General features: G+C 50.0%; 1 protein-coding gene across 1 annotated transcript in view; it reads left to right on the top strand.

The window, feature by feature from the left end:
* Positions 1-22526, top strand: part of COL5A1 (collagen type V alpha 1 chain) — a 195452-nt gene that overhangs the window by 98379 nt on the left and 74547 nt on the right. Inside the window, exons 12-25 of the mRNA XM_007954294.1 lie at positions 1298-1372; positions 1800-1892; positions 3750-3806; positions 6206-6259; positions 6574-6627; positions 8846-8899; positions 10151-10204; positions 11905-11958; positions 13638-13682; positions 15167-15220; positions 15831-15875; positions 16771-16824; positions 17049-17093; positions 18487-18540. Of these exons, the coding sequence (XP_007952485.1) occupies positions 1298-1372; positions 1800-1892; positions 3750-3806; positions 6206-6259; positions 6574-6627; positions 8846-8899; positions 10151-10204; positions 11905-11958; positions 13638-13682; positions 15167-15220; positions 15831-15875; positions 16771-16824; positions 17049-17093; positions 18487-18540 (792 nt within the window). The remainder of the gene's footprint in view (positions 1-1297; positions 1373-1799; positions 1893-3749; positions 3807-6205; positions 6260-6573; positions 6628-8845; positions 8900-10150; positions 10205-11904; positions 11959-13637; positions 13683-15166; positions 15221-15830; positions 15876-16770; positions 16825-17048; positions 17094-18486; positions 18541-22526) is intronic.

Below are 22526 nucleotides of genomic sequence, written 5' to 3'. Positions count from 1 at the left end.
TAACCAGAAGGCTGGCAGTTCAAACCCACTAGCCTCTCCTCGGAAGGTAGGTTGGGCACTCTACTTCCGTAGTGATACTGCCTCGGAAACCCAAGGAGGGGTCTCCATGAGTCGGATCTGACTCAATGGCAGTCAGTTATAAATTATTAGAGACTATTTTACAAGAACATGGGTTCCTCTGTAATTAGAGAATGACTACTAAAGAAAAGAAGTGGCAGGCAGATTTTGATTCCATCCAGATGGTTCTATATGCTTCTGGACCATTCCAGAACCACTAGTTTTTGTCTTTTTGGCTGAGTTGGGAGTCAACGTACTGTTTCTGCCCTGGAAGCTTTGCTGTCGGGTGGTGTTAGCATCATCGCTCCAACATTGTGATTGGTGCAGAGACTGGGATCCACAGCTCACACGTCTCAGGTGTGGCCTGGAGGAGCCTCCACCTTGGTGGGAGGGGAGTTACACACCCATCTGTATGCAGAACAAATCTCATCTAGTCAAGCTAGCTGGGTGTCTGTCTGCCTGGATAGGCAACAAAGAGCCGAGATGATGAGATATGTTTTGCAAGTGAGGTGCCTCACCAGTTTTATACCTTTCCGGTGCTGAGCTAGCCAAGGCACATCTTGAGGTTGGTTCTGGGATGCCTGTGTGCATCTTGCTTCAGAGGCTCCATCACTCAGTTTGTGGGGGCATGGCTGTCATTGGTCTCTTCACGGGTTATTGGAGTTGCATGAGGTGAGCTTGTGTTCCCGTGGACTGTCTTCCTGAATTTGGGTTCCACGTGGCTGTTGAAGCAGATGGACACTTCAGTTGATTGTCCACCTGAGCCACCATACATGCCAAGTCAGGAAGGCGAGACCAGTGATATGCCACCTTCCAGACAAGGCAGGAGGGTGAGGCCTCTCCCAGCCACGAACCTTTGATTCCTTGGGCTGCATCAGTCTGTTCTGTGCGATCACTGTGTGGACAGGAGCTTGGCACCCTATCCCTGCCACCTCCAAGCATTGCCTAGCCTTGCCCCTGTCCCTCAGCTCAGGCCGACCCTAGGACTGGATTGCAGTCTCCACCAGCCCCAGCTCAGACTTCCTCCCCTCCTCCCCTTCTCTGGGGAAGCTCTCCCTGCCCCCAGCCCACTTTAATGCTCCTCCCTTCTCTGGCTTTCTGGAACATTCCCTGCCACAGGTTAGCATTGCTTTTTGCTTCTACTGTGTGTGACTTCTGGGCTAGTGGCTCCGTTCTCCTTCAGCACAGCTCTCACCTTCACTGCACTCTGACCTAGATCTCTCTGCCTCCTTTGTCATAGGGTCCCCCTGGACGCCCTGGCCTCCCCGGGGCCGACGGCCTGCCTGGCCCTCCTGGGACCATGCTCATGCTGCCTGTGAGTATCCTCGTTGAGGGGGTGGGCTCAGGGCTCAAAGTGCTTTGGGCTTTGCTTCCATTTCCCGTCAGCTTCAGACCAAGCCCCACTGGGCCAGACATGCCCTGGAGAAGCCCCTGGGTCCTGAAAGGCCATCCTCACTAGAGGGGTGGGTGCTTGACTTCCCTCAAGCGCCAAGTGCTACAGTGGCTGGGCCTCTCCCCTCTGGATCCACCTATGGGCCAGGGAAGAGGAAGCAGGAAGTCACTCACTGTGGCCTGACGACTCAGGGGACACGTGAGATGGGACTCTAGTGTGTAGTGATGATTCTTCACTCTGTGTGATGGGGGTGGGGGCATTCTAGACCCCGTGGATGGCTCCATGCTGTCACCTAAGAGGCCGATGGCATCACCTCAGCCCCGGGTGACCCCACTCCTTACACCTGCAGTTCCGGTTTGGAGGGGGTGGAGATGCAGGCTCCAAAGGCCCCATGGTCTCAGCCCAGGAGTCTCAAGCCCAAGCCATTCTGCAACAAGCCCGGGTGAGTGTGTGGGAATGAGGGCAGAGCTGGGGAGATGGAGCAGGCAGAGCTAGGAGGGTGGGATGGAGCTGAGGAAGTGGGCAGAGTTGGGGGCAGAACTGGGGGTTGGGTAGAACTGGGGAGCCAGGGCAGAGCTGGGGGGACAGGATAGAACTGGGGGAGGCAGAGCAGAGCTAAGGGGGTGGGGCAGAGCCTGGGTGAGTGGAATGGGGACAATGGAGTGGGAGGAGGGTCTGGGGGGTGCAGGGGACACAGAGCTTGGAGGGCGTATCTTTCCTACCTTGAGCCACTCATATCTGGTAGACTGTCTTATCCTACCCAGTTATGGGCACCTGTGAAGTTTGAGAGACTTCTCAGGGGACCTTCATCCATGCTGACCACCCAGATTCCTAGATGAGGAAGTGGGCTGCCTTACCCTGATGACCCAGTGGTATGCATCCTGCCACCTGTTAGCCTCTTCCTCTGCCCTGCCCTCTACTGGGTCCTGGAGGTGGACAGAGATGCCTCCACAGCTCGGGGAAGGTGGAGCCAGGCACCCTGGGGAAGAACTCAGTACACAGAGCCCCTCTCTGGCTCTCTGCTGGGTTCTCAGAGGCAGAGTCCACAGAGGGGCGGTTGCCTCCCTGCTAATTAGCTAATTACGTTGTCTTTCTAACCAGTGTAGCTCTGTATTGCTGATTGCCAAAGGTGAATGCAAAGGCTTCCCTGTGGGGTGGGGGTCCTTGCGGGGAGCGCCCTTAATGGATCCTCATGGGAAGAAGCTAGATCATTGTGTTTGTGTAATACTTACAGAGCTGGCAGCTGAGCAGATGTTCAATATGGGAGGGTCTGGGAGCTCTGGTGGTGTAGTGCCTGAGGTATTTGACTGCTAACGAGAAGGCTGGCAGTTCAAACCCACCAGCCACTCCTCCGAAAGAAGGTTGGGCAATCTACTTTCGTAGTGACTTCGCCTGGGAAATCCAAGGAGGGGTTGCTATGACTCGGGCCCAACTCAACAGCAGTGTATGTTTGTGTAATCACAGGATGATGTAGTTCCAGGTTGCTGCCCTGGAATAGATCACCCTAGAGATACAATGTGGTGTGTAACATACCCCATTACCTGCACTGGGGTTATTGCCTCAGGGGTGCCTGGCTGCCTTTAATCTGTACCAAGTGGTGAGGTGTTTAGGAGGATATCTGATAAAGCAAAGATCATCCGAATTTAAAACGGTGATCTCAGCAGAGTGACTCTTTAAGGAGGTGGTTGATACACACGTGGGCTGAGGAGCCATGCTCAGATGGGTCATGGTGGGTGACAGAGCTGGGATGTGGGGTGGTGGCCTTGGTTCTTGGCAATGAAGACACCAGAGCCAGGTGTCTGGGCTGGGCCCTTGGTGGCTGTGGTCTCACATTGGCTCTTCTATGGGTCTGACACCTGGGAAAGTCTCCTCTCTCCAGCATTTCCTGAATGGCAGGAGAGCCTGTGGTGGCTCTGGGGGAGGGAAATCCCTTGTTACTCCCTTAGTGTGAGCTGCTTAACTGTGGGATGCATGCCCCACCCTGCCCAGGAGAGGAAGGGGCATGTCACATGCAGCTGAGGCAGAGGTTTGGGGCAGACCCGACAGTAGTGAAGGCTGAGAGAGGAGAGAGAACAGGTCGGAGGCTCCAGACACCCCAAGGGGATAAAGGGTCCCACAGAGGGAGGAAGTGGTTGCATACCTTGTCCCATCAGTACCTTTCTTGCCTCACTGGAGTTGGGTGCTGACAACCCTAGGGGAGCTAGTGTTTCTAGAAGGATCTGCTGGAGGTGCCTGTCATTTCTTTCTCTCCTGGCCACGCCACTTTGGCCACTTCATGCATATCTGTTTTCCCTTGCAGTTGGCGCTGAGGGGACCAGCTGGTCCAATGGGTCTCACTGGCAGACCGGGTCCTGTGGTGAGTTGTTTTGTCTGAGACTCAGTGCTAAGTCAGGCCTGTGCCTGCCTATGCCACTGCAAGGTGGGGGCTATGGCTGTGTGACCCAGGTGGACTTGGGCCCTGCGGCTCTGCTCTGCAGGGGTGGGCAGAGGGAACAAGCCACATCTTCCTGCTGCACCAGCCCCTCATGAGAATGGGGTGCACAGGACCACCCTACTAATGTAGGCAGCTGTGCTGGGGTGAGGAGGGGTTGCCAAAGTGACCCTGCAGAGGATACTCTTGAAGCTATTACCAGCCAGCACCCAGTTGGAGAGTGTGTCCAAGGGGCAGAAGAGGACTGAGGTGATTAGGGGACTGGGGACATGCTAGGGAAGGTTCCTAAGTGGAAGCACCACCCATATGTGGGACTGAGGACTCCAGGCCTCTTTCCTTCTGGGCCCTTCATCATCGTTTACACCCATGTTTCTAGAAGATGGAGGGATCCTTAATGTGGGGGAAAATCCCAGGATGTCATCTTCTCAGTGACCCATTAGCATCCCTGATGCTGCCGCCCTGGCCCTGGCGGCACGCCCTTGGCTTTGGTCTCCTCTGGGCTCCTTGCTGCACAGTTTGTGAGCAGCACGTGCCAGGGGCCCACAGGCTGGCAGAACGCTGGGATCTGTGGAGTGTGAGGGGCGCTTACAATTTGCAAGGAGACAGAGGATTTAAAAGGCACATTGGTCCCCTGGCCAGCCCCTTCCCTAGCTCACTAGGAAGTCCCTACTCAATTCCTCAGGTCCTGAATTTTAGGGCATCTCACCTTGTGACAGGCCATGAGCTGTACACACCTGTCGCCCTGAGCTCTCGGCTGCCATGGGCCATGATCACGTTCACCTTGGACAGAGAGCTGTGGCCATGAGCATTGAGTTTTTGTCTGGATCTCTTCCTTATTTTTTTTTTGTTTAAATAACATTTTATTTTATTTTAGGTGGAAGTATATACAATAAAACAGGTTCTCATTCAATGTTTTCTACACAAATTGTTCCATGACATCAGTTAGTCTTCACCATGTATCAGCATTCTCACTACTTCCATTCTAGCTGTTCCATTCCCAATAACCTAGGCTCATAACCTCCAATATATGATTTTCATCAATGGTGGGTGGAGTTGCACTGTCTAGAATTACAGTCAAAATCAGGAAGTGTTTGTGTGTGTATGTATATGTGCATGTCTGTGTGTGTATATATATATGTGTGTATATATATATATATATGTATGTATGTATGCTTATGTCTCTATATGTATGTGTGTACATGTGCATATGTATGTATGTGCATATATGAGTATGTGTATGTATATATGTGTGTGTATGTGTTTATGTATATAAAATAAAACAACAAGGGTCACAGAAACTGATACTCCTATGACATAACCTATCACCCCACAGGGTACGTTGAAGACTTAAGATCATAGTCTCGTGGGACAACTTGGTTGGTTGACATAATACATTCATTAAGTTGTGTTCTGCATCCTACTCTGGCAAGTAGTGTCTGAGGTCTTAAAAGTTTATAAGCAGCCATATTGGACTTGACTTTACTATTGGACTTTACTCTGGAGCAAAAGAGAAAGTGGGAAACCCAAGAATCAGAGAAGAAAGTAGTCCATGGGACTAATTGTCTGCATGAATCACTGTCCTTCTACCCTAAGGTCAGAAGAACTAGATGGTGTCCTGCTACCACTACCATATGTTCTGATCTCCACGCAATAGATGGATCCTGATGGAAAAGGAGAAAAGTGTGGAACAGAACATCAATTTTTTTTTTAAAAAAATCTAGGCTTAACTGGACCCACTGAATCAGGAGGAATCCCTGACACTATCACCCTGAGATAAACTCTTTAAACCTTGAACCAAAACTGTCCTCTCAAGTCACCTTTTACTAAACAGCAGGTTAGCTCATAAGTCACGAAATCACCCTTGAGTACTGCACTCTTAAAAACCATCTATATGAGACCAAATATTGGAAACTGTGAGATTAGGTTATTGGGAACAGAACAGCTAGAGTGGAAGTAGTGAGAATGTTGATACATGGTGAAGAGTAACCAATGTCACTGAATAATTCGTGTAGAAAATGTTGAGTGGGAACCTGTTTTGTTGCATACATTTTCACCGAAAATACAATAAAATGCTATTAAAAAAAAAAATCAGGAAGAGATCCAGACAACTGCCTTTCCCATCCTCCTGAAAAGTTAATTTCCTCCCTATGCTCTGTTTGAGGTGGGAAGGCCAGGCACCAGTCCTTGAAAGTGGTCCTCAGTGTCCTACCCTGCAGGGCAGATATCTGTGGTTCCCACCCTGCCCCTTCCATGCCCACCTTGGTAGATTTCCTGCCCTTGCCTCCTTCCTCTGAGCACACATAAATGCAAACGTATCTCTGTAGGGTCCCCCTGGGAGCGGAGGCCTGAAAGGAGAGCCTGGAGACATGGGGCCGCAGGTATGTGGGCATGGGCTCTGGGGTCACTGGCTTGGTGGTGCTGCATGCTGCATTTCCTGAAGGGAACTGGGGGAAGCTTTGTTGCTTTGGAGAAAGCTGAAAGTGGAACCGAACTAAGTGCAACATCTGAAGCAGGAACTAGGCGGCTTACAGCTCTGTCCCTGGTCCTCGATGAGTGAGCAAGTCCTGGGCCAGGCTCAGCACTACCCACTCAGTGGAAATTGGGACCATGTGGACAAGCACAGGGCAGGCTTTGCTCTTTTTTTGAAGAAAATGGACACCCCACAGACCTTTTGTTCTCTGATTCCTGGCAGGGACCCCGAGGGCTGCAGGGCCCTCCTGGCCCCTCAGGAAAGCCTGGAAGAAGGGTGAGTGTTTCAAACTCAGGGCATGTGTGGGAGGAGCTGGGGGTCCACATGAGCAGTGGGCTTGCTGTAGCCTCATCACAGCAGCTGTGGACATGGACTGTGGAAAGCCTGGCTTCTTCTTTGTTCATGAGGAGTGTCCATCTCCAAGGCCACTTCCGGTAACAGCACTGTGAGCCCCAGGCAACTGCCCAGGAGGGGTTCTCTGAAGTCTGCCTCTGCCCCTGCCACCTAGGCCTCTGTCCTGAGCGTGCTCATTTAGTTAATTGTAAGGATGACTCAAGGATCTGTGGAGGGAATCTCTGCACGAAGCTGAGAGTTGGACTAGAAGATTCAGAGTGGGTCAACCCACTCTGGAGTCCTGTGATTGCTGAGCAGTCAATTGGGAGATATAGCTGAACTCCGATTCTGAGTTCTATTTCCTTAAGGTTTTCTTGGTGTCTCTGTAAATACATCTGGTCGAGTTCCACCAGAGTTAATCTGTTTTATCAGTTGTTGTTGTTATGTGCTGTTGAGTCAGAGCATAACATAAAAACTGAAGATGGAAGAGAAAATATGGCGGAAATGGTTTGTAATGGGACTAGTTGTGGAGTTGATTGTATCTAAACAAAACTGCAAACTTGTTATAGTCCAGTCGGTGACTCAGGGCGATCCTGTGTGTGCAGAATAGAACAGTTCCATAGAATTTTCAACAACTGATTTTTTCAGAAGTAGACAACCACACCTTTCTTCCAAAGAACCTCTGGGTAGACTTGAACCTCCAGTCTTTTGATTAGCAGTTGAGCAGTGAACGACGTGTGCCTCCCCTCCCTACTCCTGTATCAGACTAGGGCTATGCATATGCATAAGGGGTAAGGTAGCAAGTGCCCCTGGCCATCCCTGATAGAATAGGATGGTGGAGGAGGGCACAGAGCCAGCCAGCTCCAGAGCTCGTTCTTTGCTCATGTAGCCTGTGTGGAGGGAAACACTGGGCTGGAGGGGCACCAGAATCTTCTGTAGAGCAGGACATGTGTGGAATTGGGTGCCTGTTCACACAGCTTCCCTTGATCATTTCCAGCATTTTTGTGTTTTTCAGGAGCTAGGCCCCTGACTTGCTGGGCAGGATCTACTTTCAGTACTTTCAGCTACTTTCAGTAGCTCAGTACCTTTGCATCCTTGTGCCCCATGACCTTTAAGCCTAGTGAGCCTGGTCCTCTTTGGAGTCTATTCTGGTCTCCTCTCTCCCTTCTGCTTCTTGGGGTGCTCTGAGAAGCCCAAGGCCTCTATTCCCAATGTTCTAATGGCTCAGCAGTGAGGAAGGGTTTCTGGGCCTTAGTGACTGGTATGTGCTGGGAACCCACCCTTTACACTTGGCCATGGGGAGTGGAGCAGAGAGAAGCTGGGAGCTGCTCCGTCACACTCACATGTGCTGCCATCTGGTCTCTGCTGATACTCTTGCTGATACTTCTCCTTAGCACATCAAGGTCTGGCTGAATTTAATGACAGCTGGCTGGTGGACTCGTCATAGCCTCATGGGACTCTCCCATGTAGTCATTGGTGGCAGACCCAGGCTGTGTCCTTCAGCCCATGTCTAATGAGTTGGGGACCTTGGCTTTTCTGTGGCTGTCTCATAATGGCAGTAGTGGCTAGAGAGTGGCCACCAGGGATGAGGAGGTCTGGATTATAGTCTAGATCTATCTTTAGGCACCTCTGTGGTCTCAATGATAATGTCACCCTCTGGGCTCCAGTTCCTTCTTCCATAGCTGGACTGACTGGGTTTTTGCTTGCTTTCCCCTGTGACTCTCTGGTCTTTAACCTGACTTCCACATGCAGAAGGAGATGGGCTTCACAGACACACTAGTGCGTGCTTTCACCTGAGTTATAAATGAACAGCCCCAAACTGACACAGCTCTTCATCCTTGTTCGTCCAGCCTGGTCTTATCTGCCAATCATATCATCGTCTCAGAACCTCAAGAAGTACAGTTGGCCTCATCCCCATTGGCAGTGCAGGGTAGTGAGGCTGGGCAAGACTGGCCCCTGTTCTGATTCCTACAACATGAAGCATAGAGCAGCCTCAGAGCTCCCAGGTCAAGAGCTTCCAGGTCTGGTTCCTGTGGGGCTGTGGCCCACGGTGGCCATGTCTTCAGTGTTACTCAGCTTGGTAGAAGAGGAAGCTTCCTCTCAGAAACCTTGGTAAACTGGCTACTCTTTTGTAATGACAATTAACCCTGCTTTTTTCCAGGGACGGGCTGGGAGTGATGGAGCAAGAGGAATGCCTGGACAAACTGGCCCCAAGGTAGGGCCACCATTTCCCACTCTCTCAGTGCCCTGGACATGGTCCCCATCATTGCCATCATCACTATATTATGGATATGATCATGGTGGTGCATAATGACCTGTAGCACTTATATCCATGTTGGGTAGAAGCTTGAGGGGGTGAGGAGAGTCCTGTCCAGATGTGTCCTGTCCTGTGGGATGTTGACATGCACACAAAGGTTGGTTGGGGGAATTTCATGATCAAGTGTTATGGTTGGAGCTGGGTTTCTGAAAGGTGGAAACAGATTTCCAATGGACAGCATGGGGAACAGAATCCCAACTATGAAAACTATTCATGATGCAGATGAAAAGCTTACACACACATAGGGACTGACACAGGGAGTGCCATGGCCTTCAAGTTGTCAGGCAAATCATGAGTGTAGTCTAGGGGGCAGGGAGACTCCTTGTCAGACCACAGAAGGTCTCAGCTCTGGTAATGGAGAGAGGGACTAGTCATTGTATAGACCAAGTAGCTGCACTGGGGTAGCTTTTGGCCTTTGAAACTATAGACCCTCCTGCTGTTGAGGTCCAGAGCATTGATCTCTCTGCCCGTAGCTTCAGTGTGATATTTCTTTCCCATTCTGGAAGGGTTTATCCAAGATCATACTGGGGGTAGAGGCAATATTGATGTTCTCCAGTGAGGAGATTACCATGGTGACAGCAGATGTGATCAGAAGGGAGGATGGAGACTGGGTCATCAAACAACACCTGATGTCCATTGGCCTGATCACCTCATCACTGACATGGATGAACTCTGAAGAGCTTTGCTAAGTCTGAGCTGATGAGATCTCTGGACATCTGTGGTTTGAGCTGATAAGAGGAAGAGGAGACTGTCTTAGTGCATCTACCTCTGTAGAGTCATGGGCTTCTTTCATCCACAGAAATATCCAAAGCCTAAATCATTCTACCCTTGCTTCTAAATTACCTAAATTCTAAATTATCCTACATTGCCCTACTCATGAGATAAGGTGCTGTTCCTGGTGGGGAGCCAGGCTGCCAGAGGCCCACCAATCCTGTCTATTTTCCAAGTGGGCATGTCAAAGCTCTTCCTTTGACAGCTTTTATTGGTGTCCAGGGAGAAAAGGCTGGCATTGAAGACCCAAGGCAGAGAAATATCCATCACACAGAGTGGTATGGGCAGCAGGGTTCTTGGGCCCCAGATGTATAAGTGGGCCAGGAACTATGAGCCATGTGTATGGATAGTCTCTAAGTGCCTCTTTCCTCCTCACAGGGTGACCGTGGTTTTGATGGCTTAGCTGGACTGCCGGGTGAGAAGGGCCAGCGGGTGAGTATTTCTTCTCTAAGTCCTCAAGGATTTTGTGCAGCAGAGATATTTCTGGGGAGGCCCTTCAGAGAGCCATCAAATTCCTATGTAGGACTGAGCCCCATCAAACTGAGAGTGGTCACTCTAGTGGATCTGGTGGGACTTGGGGGTAGAGATGATGGTGGAGATAGTGATCCCTCTGTGGATGGAGTTAGCTCCCAAACTGGGTTTCTGATCTGCAGTTGATAGGGAAAGAACCAATCGGCCCACTCACTGGAGGGGCATGTGAGGGAGTGAGAGATTAGTCCTTCCTCTCAGAAACCCTTGAGTTCTGCTGAGCGTGTGCCATCGCATCTCAGGAACTTTAAATGGTCACCATTTTGAGAACTGCAAAGGGAGTGTTGCAGAATTAAATGGAGATCATGGGAGACTGGGATGATCTGAGTGCCTGTTCCAATTGAAGAGGGTCAGGGGCCTTTAGGGAAAGAGACCAGCATACTGATAGGGCACTGTCCTCAGCACCAGGCACACCCCTGTGGGAGCTCTGGGAGATGGCTGGAGGGGGACCATTTCCTCACATTCAGCTTTACTGGTGATTTTAAATCTGTGGCTCAGCAGGAAGGGGCTTCTGAGTCACCCTCAGTGGCACATCTTCATCCTATGGATGGGCTCAGGTGTTTGGAAATACCCATGAATAACTCAGAGCCTTTTTGGGTCAGGTATAGGTCACCAATTTTGTGTTATACATGAGGAGAGGCTACAAATGGTTAAGATGAGGTTTCTAAAGAGCAATCCAGAAATGCTTCCAGCAACGGGCTCTGTCTGCTCTGAGGCTCTTCAACCAGGCATCTCCTCAGAGATCCCATATGCTTTGTCTCATGGCCTCCATGGCAATATTGTCACCTACACTGGAATCAATGAAGCAGCTCAGCAGATATTTATCTCTTACTTATTGTCTTTGGAGTAGATGGACACATCTGTTATATTTTGGCATATTGTGAATTTATATGCATATGTGTGTGTTTACATGTGCATAAACACACACATATGCATACTTATACCTGCACCTGTACACACATGGACACATGCACATGTGCACATGCACACAAATGGATGCACACACATGTTTGCTGATTTCGCCAGTTTGATTTCTTTGTGACAGTTCGTAATGCACAAAGGGACAAGCTGTCATGATTTAGCCAGGGCTTGTGTACATTCTCCAATAGCCATATGAACAGGGGGTGCACAACCACAGGGGTGGTCCCTGAACCAGCAAGATTCAGTGTGACTGACTGCATGCAGGCCCCTGAAGCTGCATGGGCATGGGCTTACACAGTCCTGACCCTCATGGAGGTCATGACCCAGAGTGATGGGCCTCTTGGGGGCTGGAGTGCCAGGCTTGGATGTGGTCCTGCATCATGCAGCTTCAGGGAGCCCACCTCAGTGTCCTGGGCTGCCCTCCTGTCTGTATACCCCTGCCTGGCCCCTGTGCTTGCTCAGTCTAACAAATTCCCTGCCTTCAGGACCTCCATGCCCCCTCTGCCAAGAGTCTTTGCAGCTACTCATTTGCCCATTCACTCCAGGGCCCATGATCTCCAAAAGGATCTTATCTGAAACTAGAAAAGCCTTCAGACTCTACACAACATTTCTAAATCACACTTCAAGGAAAAGTAAACAGGGGTTTGAGACAAGGGGTGGCTGATGTGGACCTTTCTTTCTAGGGTGACCCTGGACCTTCTGGCCCCCCAGGACCTCCGGGAGAAGATGGAGACAGGGTATGTATTCTGTGATATCTCTCTCCTTGTGTCTGCCTGCCCTCACTCCATGATTTGGGCAGAAAATTGAAGATAGAATCCACGTGCTGTGTGACTGGTCCCTGGCGTGCTAGGGTATGAGCTGGGAAGACAAGGATCTGAGTGTGCAGGTGGCCTGGTGGTTAGCACGGGCTGCCCAGGACTTAGAGATAAAAGCAAATCACCAGTGTACACCATTTATTTTATTGTTGCTTCAGCTGTCACCGTTCAGAAAGACATGGCCCATCGCAGGAGACAGGTGCCACATCGTGCCAGAAGGGAGGAGGGGATACAGGGGAGCCCCTGAACTCCACAGTGGCACAGCTCATCTCCCCTGAGGTGGCCAGAGTTGGGGCCAGTTGACCTAGAGGGAAGGGTAGGGGGAGGCATGTAGGAAGTAACTATTGGCTGGCTTGGAGAGGGGTGGGCCAGTTACTGGGAATGTGTGACTGGAAGGAGGATGCTGAAGCTGTTGTCCCATGAGGGGCTGGAGTCAGGCATCCCAGAGCTTGCATATTGCCATGTGTGGCTCCTTAGGGGCTGAGGCTAAACATTTTCATTAGACCAAAACACAGTTCTACTGTGGCATAGAATGCACCTGACTGTGGGGTTTTAAGCCCCTCTTTTCTCCTAGCCCCCACTGCCCAAGTCACTCAGACAGTTTTTAGGAGGACTTTAAGGATATTTAGTTTAAGAAGCTGCAGTCAATGAAAACGAGGAGCAGGTGGGCATCAGAAGACAGCCTCCAGCAGTGCTGCTGCCATCAATAGCTTTTTGTTTGACATTGTCATCAACACTGACTTGCTCTCCCATCTGGGCCTCAGCATATCACCTGTGATATGAGGAAGCAGAGAGGCTCCTCTAGATGTCCCTGCGAATTCTATGCTTCTCAAGTCAGCAGAGGTGTGTGTGCTTATGTGCATGTGTGTGTATACATGTATGCATGTGTATATGCATGCATGTGCCTAAGTGCATACAAATGTGTGCATGTGTGCTGTGTGCATCTTTGAGTGTGTACACGTGTATGAGCACATGTCTGTGCATGCACATGTGAGTATACATGTGTGTGCATGCATGTGTGGGGGTGCGTGTGTCCAGACGTGCGAATGTGTGTGAGCACACATATGTGTATGCATGTGTTGTGTCTTTGTCTGTATACTATATGTGTACCAGTGTGTGCACACATGAGTGTGTACATGTGTGTGTACATGAGTGTTTATTGTGGGAATGTGCATGTGCTCCTGTATATGTGTGTGCATGCACACATGTGCATGAGTGTATGAGTGTGTGTGTGTGTGTGTGTGGTGACAGGAGGAGGGGAGCACAGTGCACTGGTGGAGAACAGTGGAGTGTGATGACATCTCCTGCCAGTGAGCCTGTCAAGTGCAGAACATGCCCCTCCACCAGAGGAAAGATGTGGCCTGGTTTGCTTTGGTGGGGCCTGTTTCAGACCCTGGTGGAGACCTCTGGCTCCCAGGGGTTGGCCCAGGGATCTCTTGGTCACCTGCAGCATACACACTAGCAGGGTTGCTGGCATAAGCACCTTCCAGGCTGTTCTGGGTGGCACAGGGACCAGAATGCCTGGCATATGAGGATGCAGCCCCAGCCTACTGAGCAGCTTGTATAGCTTGTTCCTACAGCCACCTCTTCTTTCCCCACAGGGTGATGATGGAGAAGTTGGGCCCCGCGGGCTTCCTGGGGAACCTGTAAGTCTGCCAGCCCTGCTGAGTGGAACTCTGGGCCATGTCACTAGGGATGGCTCCTTGGGGGTTGCCTTGGAGTGCAGTCTAGAATTGAATGGAGCAGAGATTAAAACAGTGGCCTGGCCTGGAGAACAGAGACAGACACAGAAGTTTTCCTGGGAAAGAAGGAATGGGCATGTCAGGAAGTGGGCAGGTGCTCTCAGGAGTAGATCCTGGGGCTGCTAGTGAGGAAGCCTAGGCCCTCCAGGGGATGTGGTTGAGTCTGTAGGCCACAACCTGTGGAAGTCTCCAGGCTACATCATATGGGATCCAGGCTGCATCATGGGCTGAATCTGTGAGTTAGCACCAGTTGGGACAGCCACACCTTCAGAAGCAGAGCCTCAGCAGCCCACCTTTGACCCAGCAAAGGAAAGCTGGTTCCCCTTAAATACACACATTTTTAGAGCCAAAGAAAATGTCCTCAGCGACAAAAGATGTTAATCATTCTCACCTGCTGTTGCTTTTCACACGCCCCTTCCTCGGCCTCCCTGTCAGCACGGGTGGCCGCTGCTGTGGACTGATGAGCGGGTGTTGAGTGCAGGCGGGCTCATCCGGATTGAATTCTGCCCTCGTGTCTGCTTCACTGCTAAGGCAGATTCATCAAGCTCACTCTTACCACATGTCTCAGCAGTACCTTCTGCAGCTATTAACTTCTAAAAACATTTATATGATTTGGTATTAGAAAAATGAAGGTAACATCTCAGTGGCAGTGAACGTGGACAGGAATTAAAGGCATTGTCCAAGGGGGCCTTGGACACAGGCTCAGTAGCTCCCTGGCAGGCAAGTAGGTGGGGAGATTCAGGGTTGGTCCCTTTTGGGGGGCCAGTGACAACTGCTGGCACACCTCGGGGCTATGATCCCTTTGCACACACACATGTTGTCATACATGCATGCTGCCCTCTGCCCGGGGAGGAAGTGACTCAGCTGGGTCTGAGGTGGCCACCCTAGAAAACTCAGAACTTCATGCTGTTCTCGGACACCCAGTCAGGCTGCCCCTGCTGCGACCTAGTTTTGCCCACTCTTTCCCCTGGCACTCTCTGACTCTCTTATATTACTGCAAGAGAGATGCTCGAGCTGGTACAGGAGGTCACACAAAAGCACCCTGTGCAGTGGGACACAGTTGTGTAGCCTGGCTCTGGGAAGGCCCTAGCAGACCGAACAGAGCCTACCAACCTTAAAGCCCCTCTCTCTCCTTGAGAACACCCCTTCCTTCCCCTCCGAGCCCCCCATTTCCAGGTACCTCCTGTATTCTGGTTCCCAGAGCAGAATGGGGAGGTGGGGGGAGTGGTCTGTAGACATGCAGGTCAAGGAGGAAGCTTGGGCTCCTGACCCACAGCCAAAGCTCCCTCCAGGAGTGGGGCTGAGGACCAAAGGTTTTGTCCAGAGAACGGAAGGTGGGATGAGCTCCCTGGCTGTGTTTGACTCTTCCTTGCTCTTCTCTCCCACAGGGCCCTCGAGGTCTGCTTGGGCCAAAGGGGCCCCCCGGCCCTCCTGGGCCCCCGGTAAGTCCTGAGATCAGCTACTAAGCTAGTGGCCCACTTGGGCCTTCGGGCTCTTCATCAGAGCTAACTTCGTGTACACCTGCCTTGCCCATGTGGGTTGTTAGTAGGCTGCTGAGCCCACAGCAAAACAAACAGCAGCAATGGGGTTTGCAGACCCCAGACAAGCTGCTCCCACAGCCTCCCCTCTCCCAGCTGTGACCCTTCCCAGCACACAGTATGCATTGTTGCTGTTGTACACACTGACTCCACTAGTGTTTTCTCCCTGTGTAAGAGAACTCCCAGTGGCTCTAGGGGGCTCTGGTAGGTTGCAGCCCAGACCTGATGAGGCTGGAATCTGCCCCTCCAGGCTTCCTAGTCCTCTGCCCTCCTTTCACCAAACTTAAGACCTGCCTGGGTGATGTTCAAGGGCTGAGTAGCTGGTCAATCCATAGCTGAGGACCCTGTGAGCTGCCAAGTAGGGTCAGATTTAAGATCCAGCCTGCCTTCCCCCTTTACAAAGGGGAGCCTATCATCTGGTATGCTTTGGGTAGCATTCACACCAGGGGAGGGGCGTCCTTCTGAGCCTTGTGGGCTCTTCTGCATTCAATCTCTTTCCTCCTAATCACCCCAGGGTGTGACAGGCATGGACGGCCAGCCTGGCCCAAAAGGAAATGTGGTAAGTATCAGGGTACTGCAGTACAGAGTCCCAGTGCATGCTTCCTGGGAATGCTCCAGACATTGGGGTCCCATTACTTTCAGAACTAGATGGGAGAGAAGAGGAGGCCACAGTGCACACCCTTTAATGGAAGAATGCCTTGTATCAAAAGCCCAGTGTCTGATGCTGGCACCATTGCAAGCCAGGCCCAGCTGGTGCACATGTGGGGGATGGGGTGATCAATTCCTGGTGTCCAGCAAGCTGGTGGTGCACTGTGCTGTGAAATGCCCCCAAGGGAAGGCCCATGGGCACTATGTCTACTTCAAAGGCCTTTGAGAGACTATTTTTGGGTCCCAGGGTGGGGCAAATGGTTAACATTCTGGGCTGCTAATCAGAACGTTGGTGGTTTGAGAGGCCACCCAGAGGCCTCTCAAAAGATAGGCCTGGCTATCTGCCTCTGAAAGCCTTGAAAATACTATGGAGCAGTTCTGCTCTGTGCACCCGGGGTCTTCGTGAGTCGGAATCGACTTGACGGCACCTGATTTTTAACTGGTGGGAGACTTGAGCATGACAGGACAATCTGGAACATTTCTGCCCAAATCAAACACTTTTGGGTAGTTCCTTTCATGGCCATCGGGGGCACATTTGCACAAATAAACTAGTGCTTCTCGTAAGGGGTCATTGTCCAGGGCTTGGAGGTCCCGAGTTCTAGTTGGGTCTCTGGATTGGGCCCTGCCTCCCTCATCCTATTTGGGCTGTTGGGGAGCATCTGGTGCTGTTTGGGACAGTTAGGAGCAGATTGAGAGGACAGATGGTCAGGACTCTGGGAAGAGTCCCAGCCAAGGGTGGCCTCAGCCAGTGGGCCCTCCCCTTCCTGCAGAGCCCCTTGCAGCACCTTTGCTTTTGTTTCCTACAGGGTCCCCAGGGAGAACCTGGCCCCCCAGGCCAGCAGGGTAATCCAGGTGCCCAGGTAAGCAAGCCTATGGGGCAAGCTTGTTTGGCAGGTGCAGGAGGGAGGTGCAGGTGTTCAGTGCAGCCCCTGCCCTCTGTTGCTGCGTAGCCCGAGGGCAGCTGCAGCAGGAAGTGGCCAGGGCTCGGTGGGGCCCTGCAGGGCTGGAGAGATGATGGGCAGGCGGAGGGAGGGAGCTCTGCCTCATTTGTGCCCTGACCTCTCCACCTGCTCTTCCCCTGCAGGGTCTTCCTGGCCCCCAGGGTGCGATCGGACCTCCAGGAGAAAAGGTATGGGGCCTGAGCAGACAAGGGAGGGGGGTGGCTGGCATAGTGTCCCAGCTGCTCACCCACCTGTGCCTTGCGTCCACCTGAGGTGCAGTGGCTGTGTCCCTTTTCTAGATGAGCTGAACAATGAGCTGTCTCCCTCGTATTTATCCTTCTATCCATTCACTCATTCGCTCTTCCTCTATGTGTGTCTGAGCTTGTCAGATTTAGCCAAAAACAAAAATTGCCTTTGAATTTGAGCTGTTTATTGGAATTCAAATTTAACTGTCTTCTGTGTGTCTGTGTTCTCTTGTCTGTTTGTGTATGTGTGTGTATGCCTGTGTTCTCTGTGTGTGTTCTGTGTGTTTACATGTTGTGTGTGTGTCTTGTGGGTGTATCTGTGTTTGTGTTCTGTGTGTCTTGTGTGTATTCTTGTGCATGTTCTGTTGTGTGTTCTATATGTGTGCCTGTATGTCTGTGTTCTGTGTGTGCCTGTGTATTCTGTCTATATGTCTGTGTATTCTGTGTATTTGTCTCTGTGTTATGTGTATGTTTCTTTGTGTTCTGCATAGGTGTTCTGTGTGTCTGTCTGTGTGTTCTGTGTGTCTCTGTGTGGATTCTATGTGTGTGTTCTATGTGTGTGTCTCTGTTCTGAGTATATATGTTGTCTGTGTGTTTCTGAATCTGGCAGTCCTAGCTGTGTCTTCAGCACCTGCACTGTGTCCCAGGCCTGGGGAGTGGCAGGCCCCTCCATAGCCATGGTCTACCCTGGGCAATAAACTGTTTTATTTAAGTCACAGCACAGACATCTCAATACTTCAGACCCCCTGTGGGCTTGTGTAAACACAGATTCAGGGCCCACCTCTGAGTTTCTGACTTGGCAGGTAAAGGGTAGGGCCTGGGAACATGCATTCTGAGAATTCCCCTGGGGATGAGGATGGGTCTGATGCTGGTCCTTTGGTGACCACACTTTAGGAACCATTGCCTCAGGAACCATGAATGCCTGGAAGCGCGTTCACACCTGGATTGCCGGCTCTGCCCCGCAAGGCGAGGTTTAACTGAACAGAACCAAGGAGGCTTGGTCTTGGGGGAGACTGGCCAACCTAGGCAGGGGGGCTGCTGAGGGGCAGAGGAGGCTAGTCATCCTGTAGGTGCTCCTGGGGGCACTGACACTTGAACCGGAGTGTGTCGAGTAGTGCATTGTACTTGGTGGATGACTTTGCCCCAGGTGCAAAGCATGAAGGCCTGTAACAGTGGAAGTAAAGGTTTCTTCTCAGGGTGCTACAGGCACTGAAGGCTTTGCCAGAAGGAACACAGAGCCCTGGGCCAACCTTTCAACCAGTGTCCTTGGGAACAGGCAGAAAGATGGGGAAGAGAACCCCCAGGTGTGTCCTCACAGAGTCTGTGTTTGTTTTAGGGCCCCTTGGGTAAACCAGGGCTCCCAGGGATGCCTGGTGCTGATGGACCCCCGGTGAGTACCTCTGCTTACCTTACCCAGCCCTCCTCACCCTGTGCTTGCCCCGGGGATAGGGGCTAAAAATTCAGGTAGAAGGCTGCTTCCCCTTCCTTGCTTCATGTGAGGAGATGATGGGTCTCATTTATCCTCATACAGCTCTGTTGATGAACACGAGAGCTTGATTACTTGGAATTATGGTTGGGGCATGGTTTTTGTAACATGTTTCCATCAACCGGTGATGATCATCTTAGCTGTCATGTTAGTCATCTCAGAGTGTGTAGTTCCCAGAGCTGAATCTTGCAGCTTTAACTATTGAGGGCATTGCTGGGCTCCAAGATGTGGAGTGTATCATCACCAGTATTTGAAGAGAAGAGATAGGGTGTGGGGTGTGTATTTTTGGTCTTCATGTACAAGGTGGGAGGTGATCAGCAAATGCTTTCACAGTGTGTGAATGTGCATCTGTGGAGCCAAATCAGAAACTGCCTAGAAATAGCAGGTTAGTGACAAATCCAATCTGTAGCAGGGTGTGTGCCCATTAGGAGTAGGGAGTGTGTGTGAACTGTCTGCAACCACCAACCTCTCATAGGCTGCTTCTGGGTATGTCTTAGAGTATTCAGAGGATGCTGAACAGAGACCCTATGTCAGAAAACAAGGGGAGTAAGACACAGCACATCTGTTTGGTTTAACAATTCCGTTAAAAAGACCCCACAAGGAAGTTAACTGTGCTTATAGTTAATGGTGATGGTTGGACCCATGCCTGCCTATTTCTGTCTCAACGGCCAAGGATCAGTTGGCCTGTGGCTCTCAGGTCACATGATACCATCTCTTCCTGTGATCCAGCACATGGTCATAGCCATGTCCACATGCACCAAGCACGTGGGAGCTCCCAGCCACCTGGCTGTGTGGGAGCCTGGTGCTCAGTGATGAATGTTTTGAGATGTGTTGTTTATAGTTTTAAATTTATATTTATATGTAATTGCATGTTCTAATTATGAAACAGTACATCTTGTTTTAGAAAATTAGGAAAATAAAATGAAAACCACCCCTGATCTCATCTCTGAGATTAGCCACTGGTGACAGGTAGAGGTATATCCTTCCAGACATTTTTTCTCTTTGTATCCTGCAGCACTTAATGGGATGGGACCTTAAAGGGAGCCTGGGGCTGGAGGGAGGAGACCCTAGTGGGTATGGGACAGACCACTTTCATGACTATAGGTGTCCCTTGAGCTCCACAACTGACCTTATCCCTTCAGCCCTGAGGTCTCTGAAAAATTCTGTATTCAAGATAACCTCTCTGTCCCCAAGACCAGTTGGGTCCCTGCATAGACTAAACCTCTCCCCACCCTCCCTCCACCCCCGGACATTTAAACTTTAAAATACAGGAGTTCATTGGATGCTATTGGAATGTGGTTGCACTGGTTCATTGATGCCGGTGTTAGGTACCGTTGAGTCAATTCCAACTCATAGTTACCCTGTATGTACAACAGAGCAAAATACCACTCAGTCCTGTACTATCCTCACAATTGTTGCTGTGTTTGAGCTCATGGTTGCAGCCCCTATGTGTGTCCATCTCATTGAGGGTCTTCCCCCTTTTCACTGACTCTCTACTTCACCAAGTATGATATCCTGCTCCAGAGACGGGTCCCTCCTGATAACATGTCCAAAGTACCTGACATGTAGTACTCTCCATCCCGTGTATTCTGGCTGTACTTCTTCTAAGACAGACTTGGTCATTCTTCTGGCAGTCCATGGTATATTCAACATTTCTTCACCAACACCATAATTCAAAGGCATTAATTCTTCTTTAATCTTTCTAATTCATTGCCCACATGTATAAGAGATGATTGGAAATATCATTGCTTGGATCAGGCACAACTTAGTCCCAGAGTAATTTTAAACTTTTAATACTATAAAGAAGTCTTTTACAGCAGATTTGCCCAATGTAATCCATTGTTTGCTTTCTTGATGGCTGCTTCCTTGGGTCTCCATTGACCTTGAACAAAGCAGGGGGAGATCAACACTCTGTGCCCAGAGACACAGATCCAATGGTCTTATGCAAATTTGGAAGGAAAAGAATACTCAAAAACATTCTTGCTTCAAAGGCAACCCAAAAACAAAAAAACAGCTGCTGTTGAGTCAATGCCGACTCACAGCAACCCCAGGTATGTCAGAATAGGACTGTGCTCCACAGCATTTTCGATGGGTGATTTTTTTGGAAGTAGAATGCCACGCCTTTCTTCCCAGGTGCCTCTGGGTAGACTTGAACCTTCAACCATTGGGTGAGCAATTGAGCACATTGACTGTCTGTACCTTCCAGGGCCTCCATATAGGCAACACATTGTTGAGAAACCTGAAGAGACATTTTTTTTGTTTTTGTTTTTTCTTGGTTTGGTTTCAGTTTTGGCCTTAGTTAAAGGACTGAAGGGAGGAGGGGGAGGGAGGGAGGGAAGAAAGGAAGAGAAGGAGGAAAGGAGGAAGGGAGAAAGGGGATTTAAAATTCTTCTAGTAGTATGAGGTGTTTCCAAGCACACTCAGTGCACTTAAATGCATTTTTAAATATTTCCTGAGAGCCCACAGAAGGAAAATGGTTAAATGAATCATAGCTCAATGGAATATTATGGAGCTAGTAAAAATTGAATTTCAAGGAGTATCTAGTGACATGAGAAAGTGCTCACAGTAAAATATTAAATTACAATATATCATATGATGCTGGTTTTGCATTGACTGTATGCAAAGAAAATAGATTAGAAGGACTGTGTCACAAATTAGCTGTGGTTGCCTCTGAGTGGTGGGGTTATGAAGGATTTTAATTTTCTTTTCCCCTTGCCTAATGAGCATATATTACTTTTTTAGTCAGAAAAAATCAAATACAAATAATTTAAGCTTTATTATTTTTTCCATTATAAAAGTAATGTTCATTATAGAATATTGGAAAATGCAAACAAGTAGAAAGAAAGAGGAAAATGGTCTAGCTTTTTATTGCAGAAAAATCCATCACACTTCTCATTTTGGTATATTTCCTTTTCGTCTTTTTCTGTTCAAAATTTTTAATAAGAGAGTTTTGTCTTTTTTTTTTTTTTCCTCACAATCTTACTGTCATTTTATAAATTCAACTTAGAATATATCTAAGGAAATGTGGGAGTCCCTGGTAGTATAAACGGTTGACATGCTGGGCTGCTAACTGAAAGGTTAGCAATTTGAGCCCACTCAGAGGTGCCATGAAAGAATAGCCTGGCTATCAACTTCCAGAAACTCAGCCAGTGAAATTGTGTGGAGCGCAGCTCTACTCTGACGTACATGGAGGCGCCATTGGTTGTAATTGACTCGAGGGCAACTGGTTAAAGAAGTATAGCCTCAATTCAAATAATAGTAATAATACTTATTGCAAACATCTAGTCATTCACTGTGTGTGGATACTTCTCAGTGCTTTATAAACATCCTTGTTTTAATCTCCTGGGAAGCTCTGTGGTCAGGTATATTGTAATGCCCAACACATCAATGAAGAAGCTACCATGTGGAGAGGTTAGCTGTTCCCTGAGTGACCAGATGTTGGGTCTGCCCTCAGGTGGGAGACTCCAAAGCTCCACAGACCACCCCCACCCTGGTTCCTATAATAAAGGCCCACCAAGACCCTGGAATTAGCAGAAAGGGCAGGACTCTACTCTCCTCCCAGCTACTCCCAAGCTGGGGTCCAGCCATGCCATGGGAGCCCATGCCTCTCCTGCTATGACTTCCTAAGGGTGGGAGCAGTCTGGGGCCTACAGGTGCCTGGATTTCCTCAAAGGCTGGAGCCTCCCAGGGTCCCCATGCCCCCAGGTTCCCTATGGGTGTTACCCTGGCAAAAGAACACATGCGCCCTCTGATGCCCTTTGCCAGAGTGATCAGCTCTTTCAAAGGCATCAACCCCAGTTGTGCAACTGACAAGGACAAGAAAGAAGATGTTAAACCATTTGTTCAGAGAGGAATCTTGGGTCTAGTAGCATGGCCTTAAATTGGTCTAT

The sequence above is a fragment of the Orycteropus afer genome, unplaced genomic scaffold (genome assembly GCF_000298275.1).
Source record: "Orycteropus afer afer isolate SDZICR_OR568_19922 unplaced genomic scaffold, OryAfe1.0 scaffold00456, whole genome shotgun sequence".
NCBI lineage: Eukaryota > Metazoa > Chordata > Mammalia > Tubulidentata > Orycteropodidae > Orycteropus > Orycteropus afer.
This window is presented reverse-complemented; position numbering and strand designations above follow the sequence as displayed.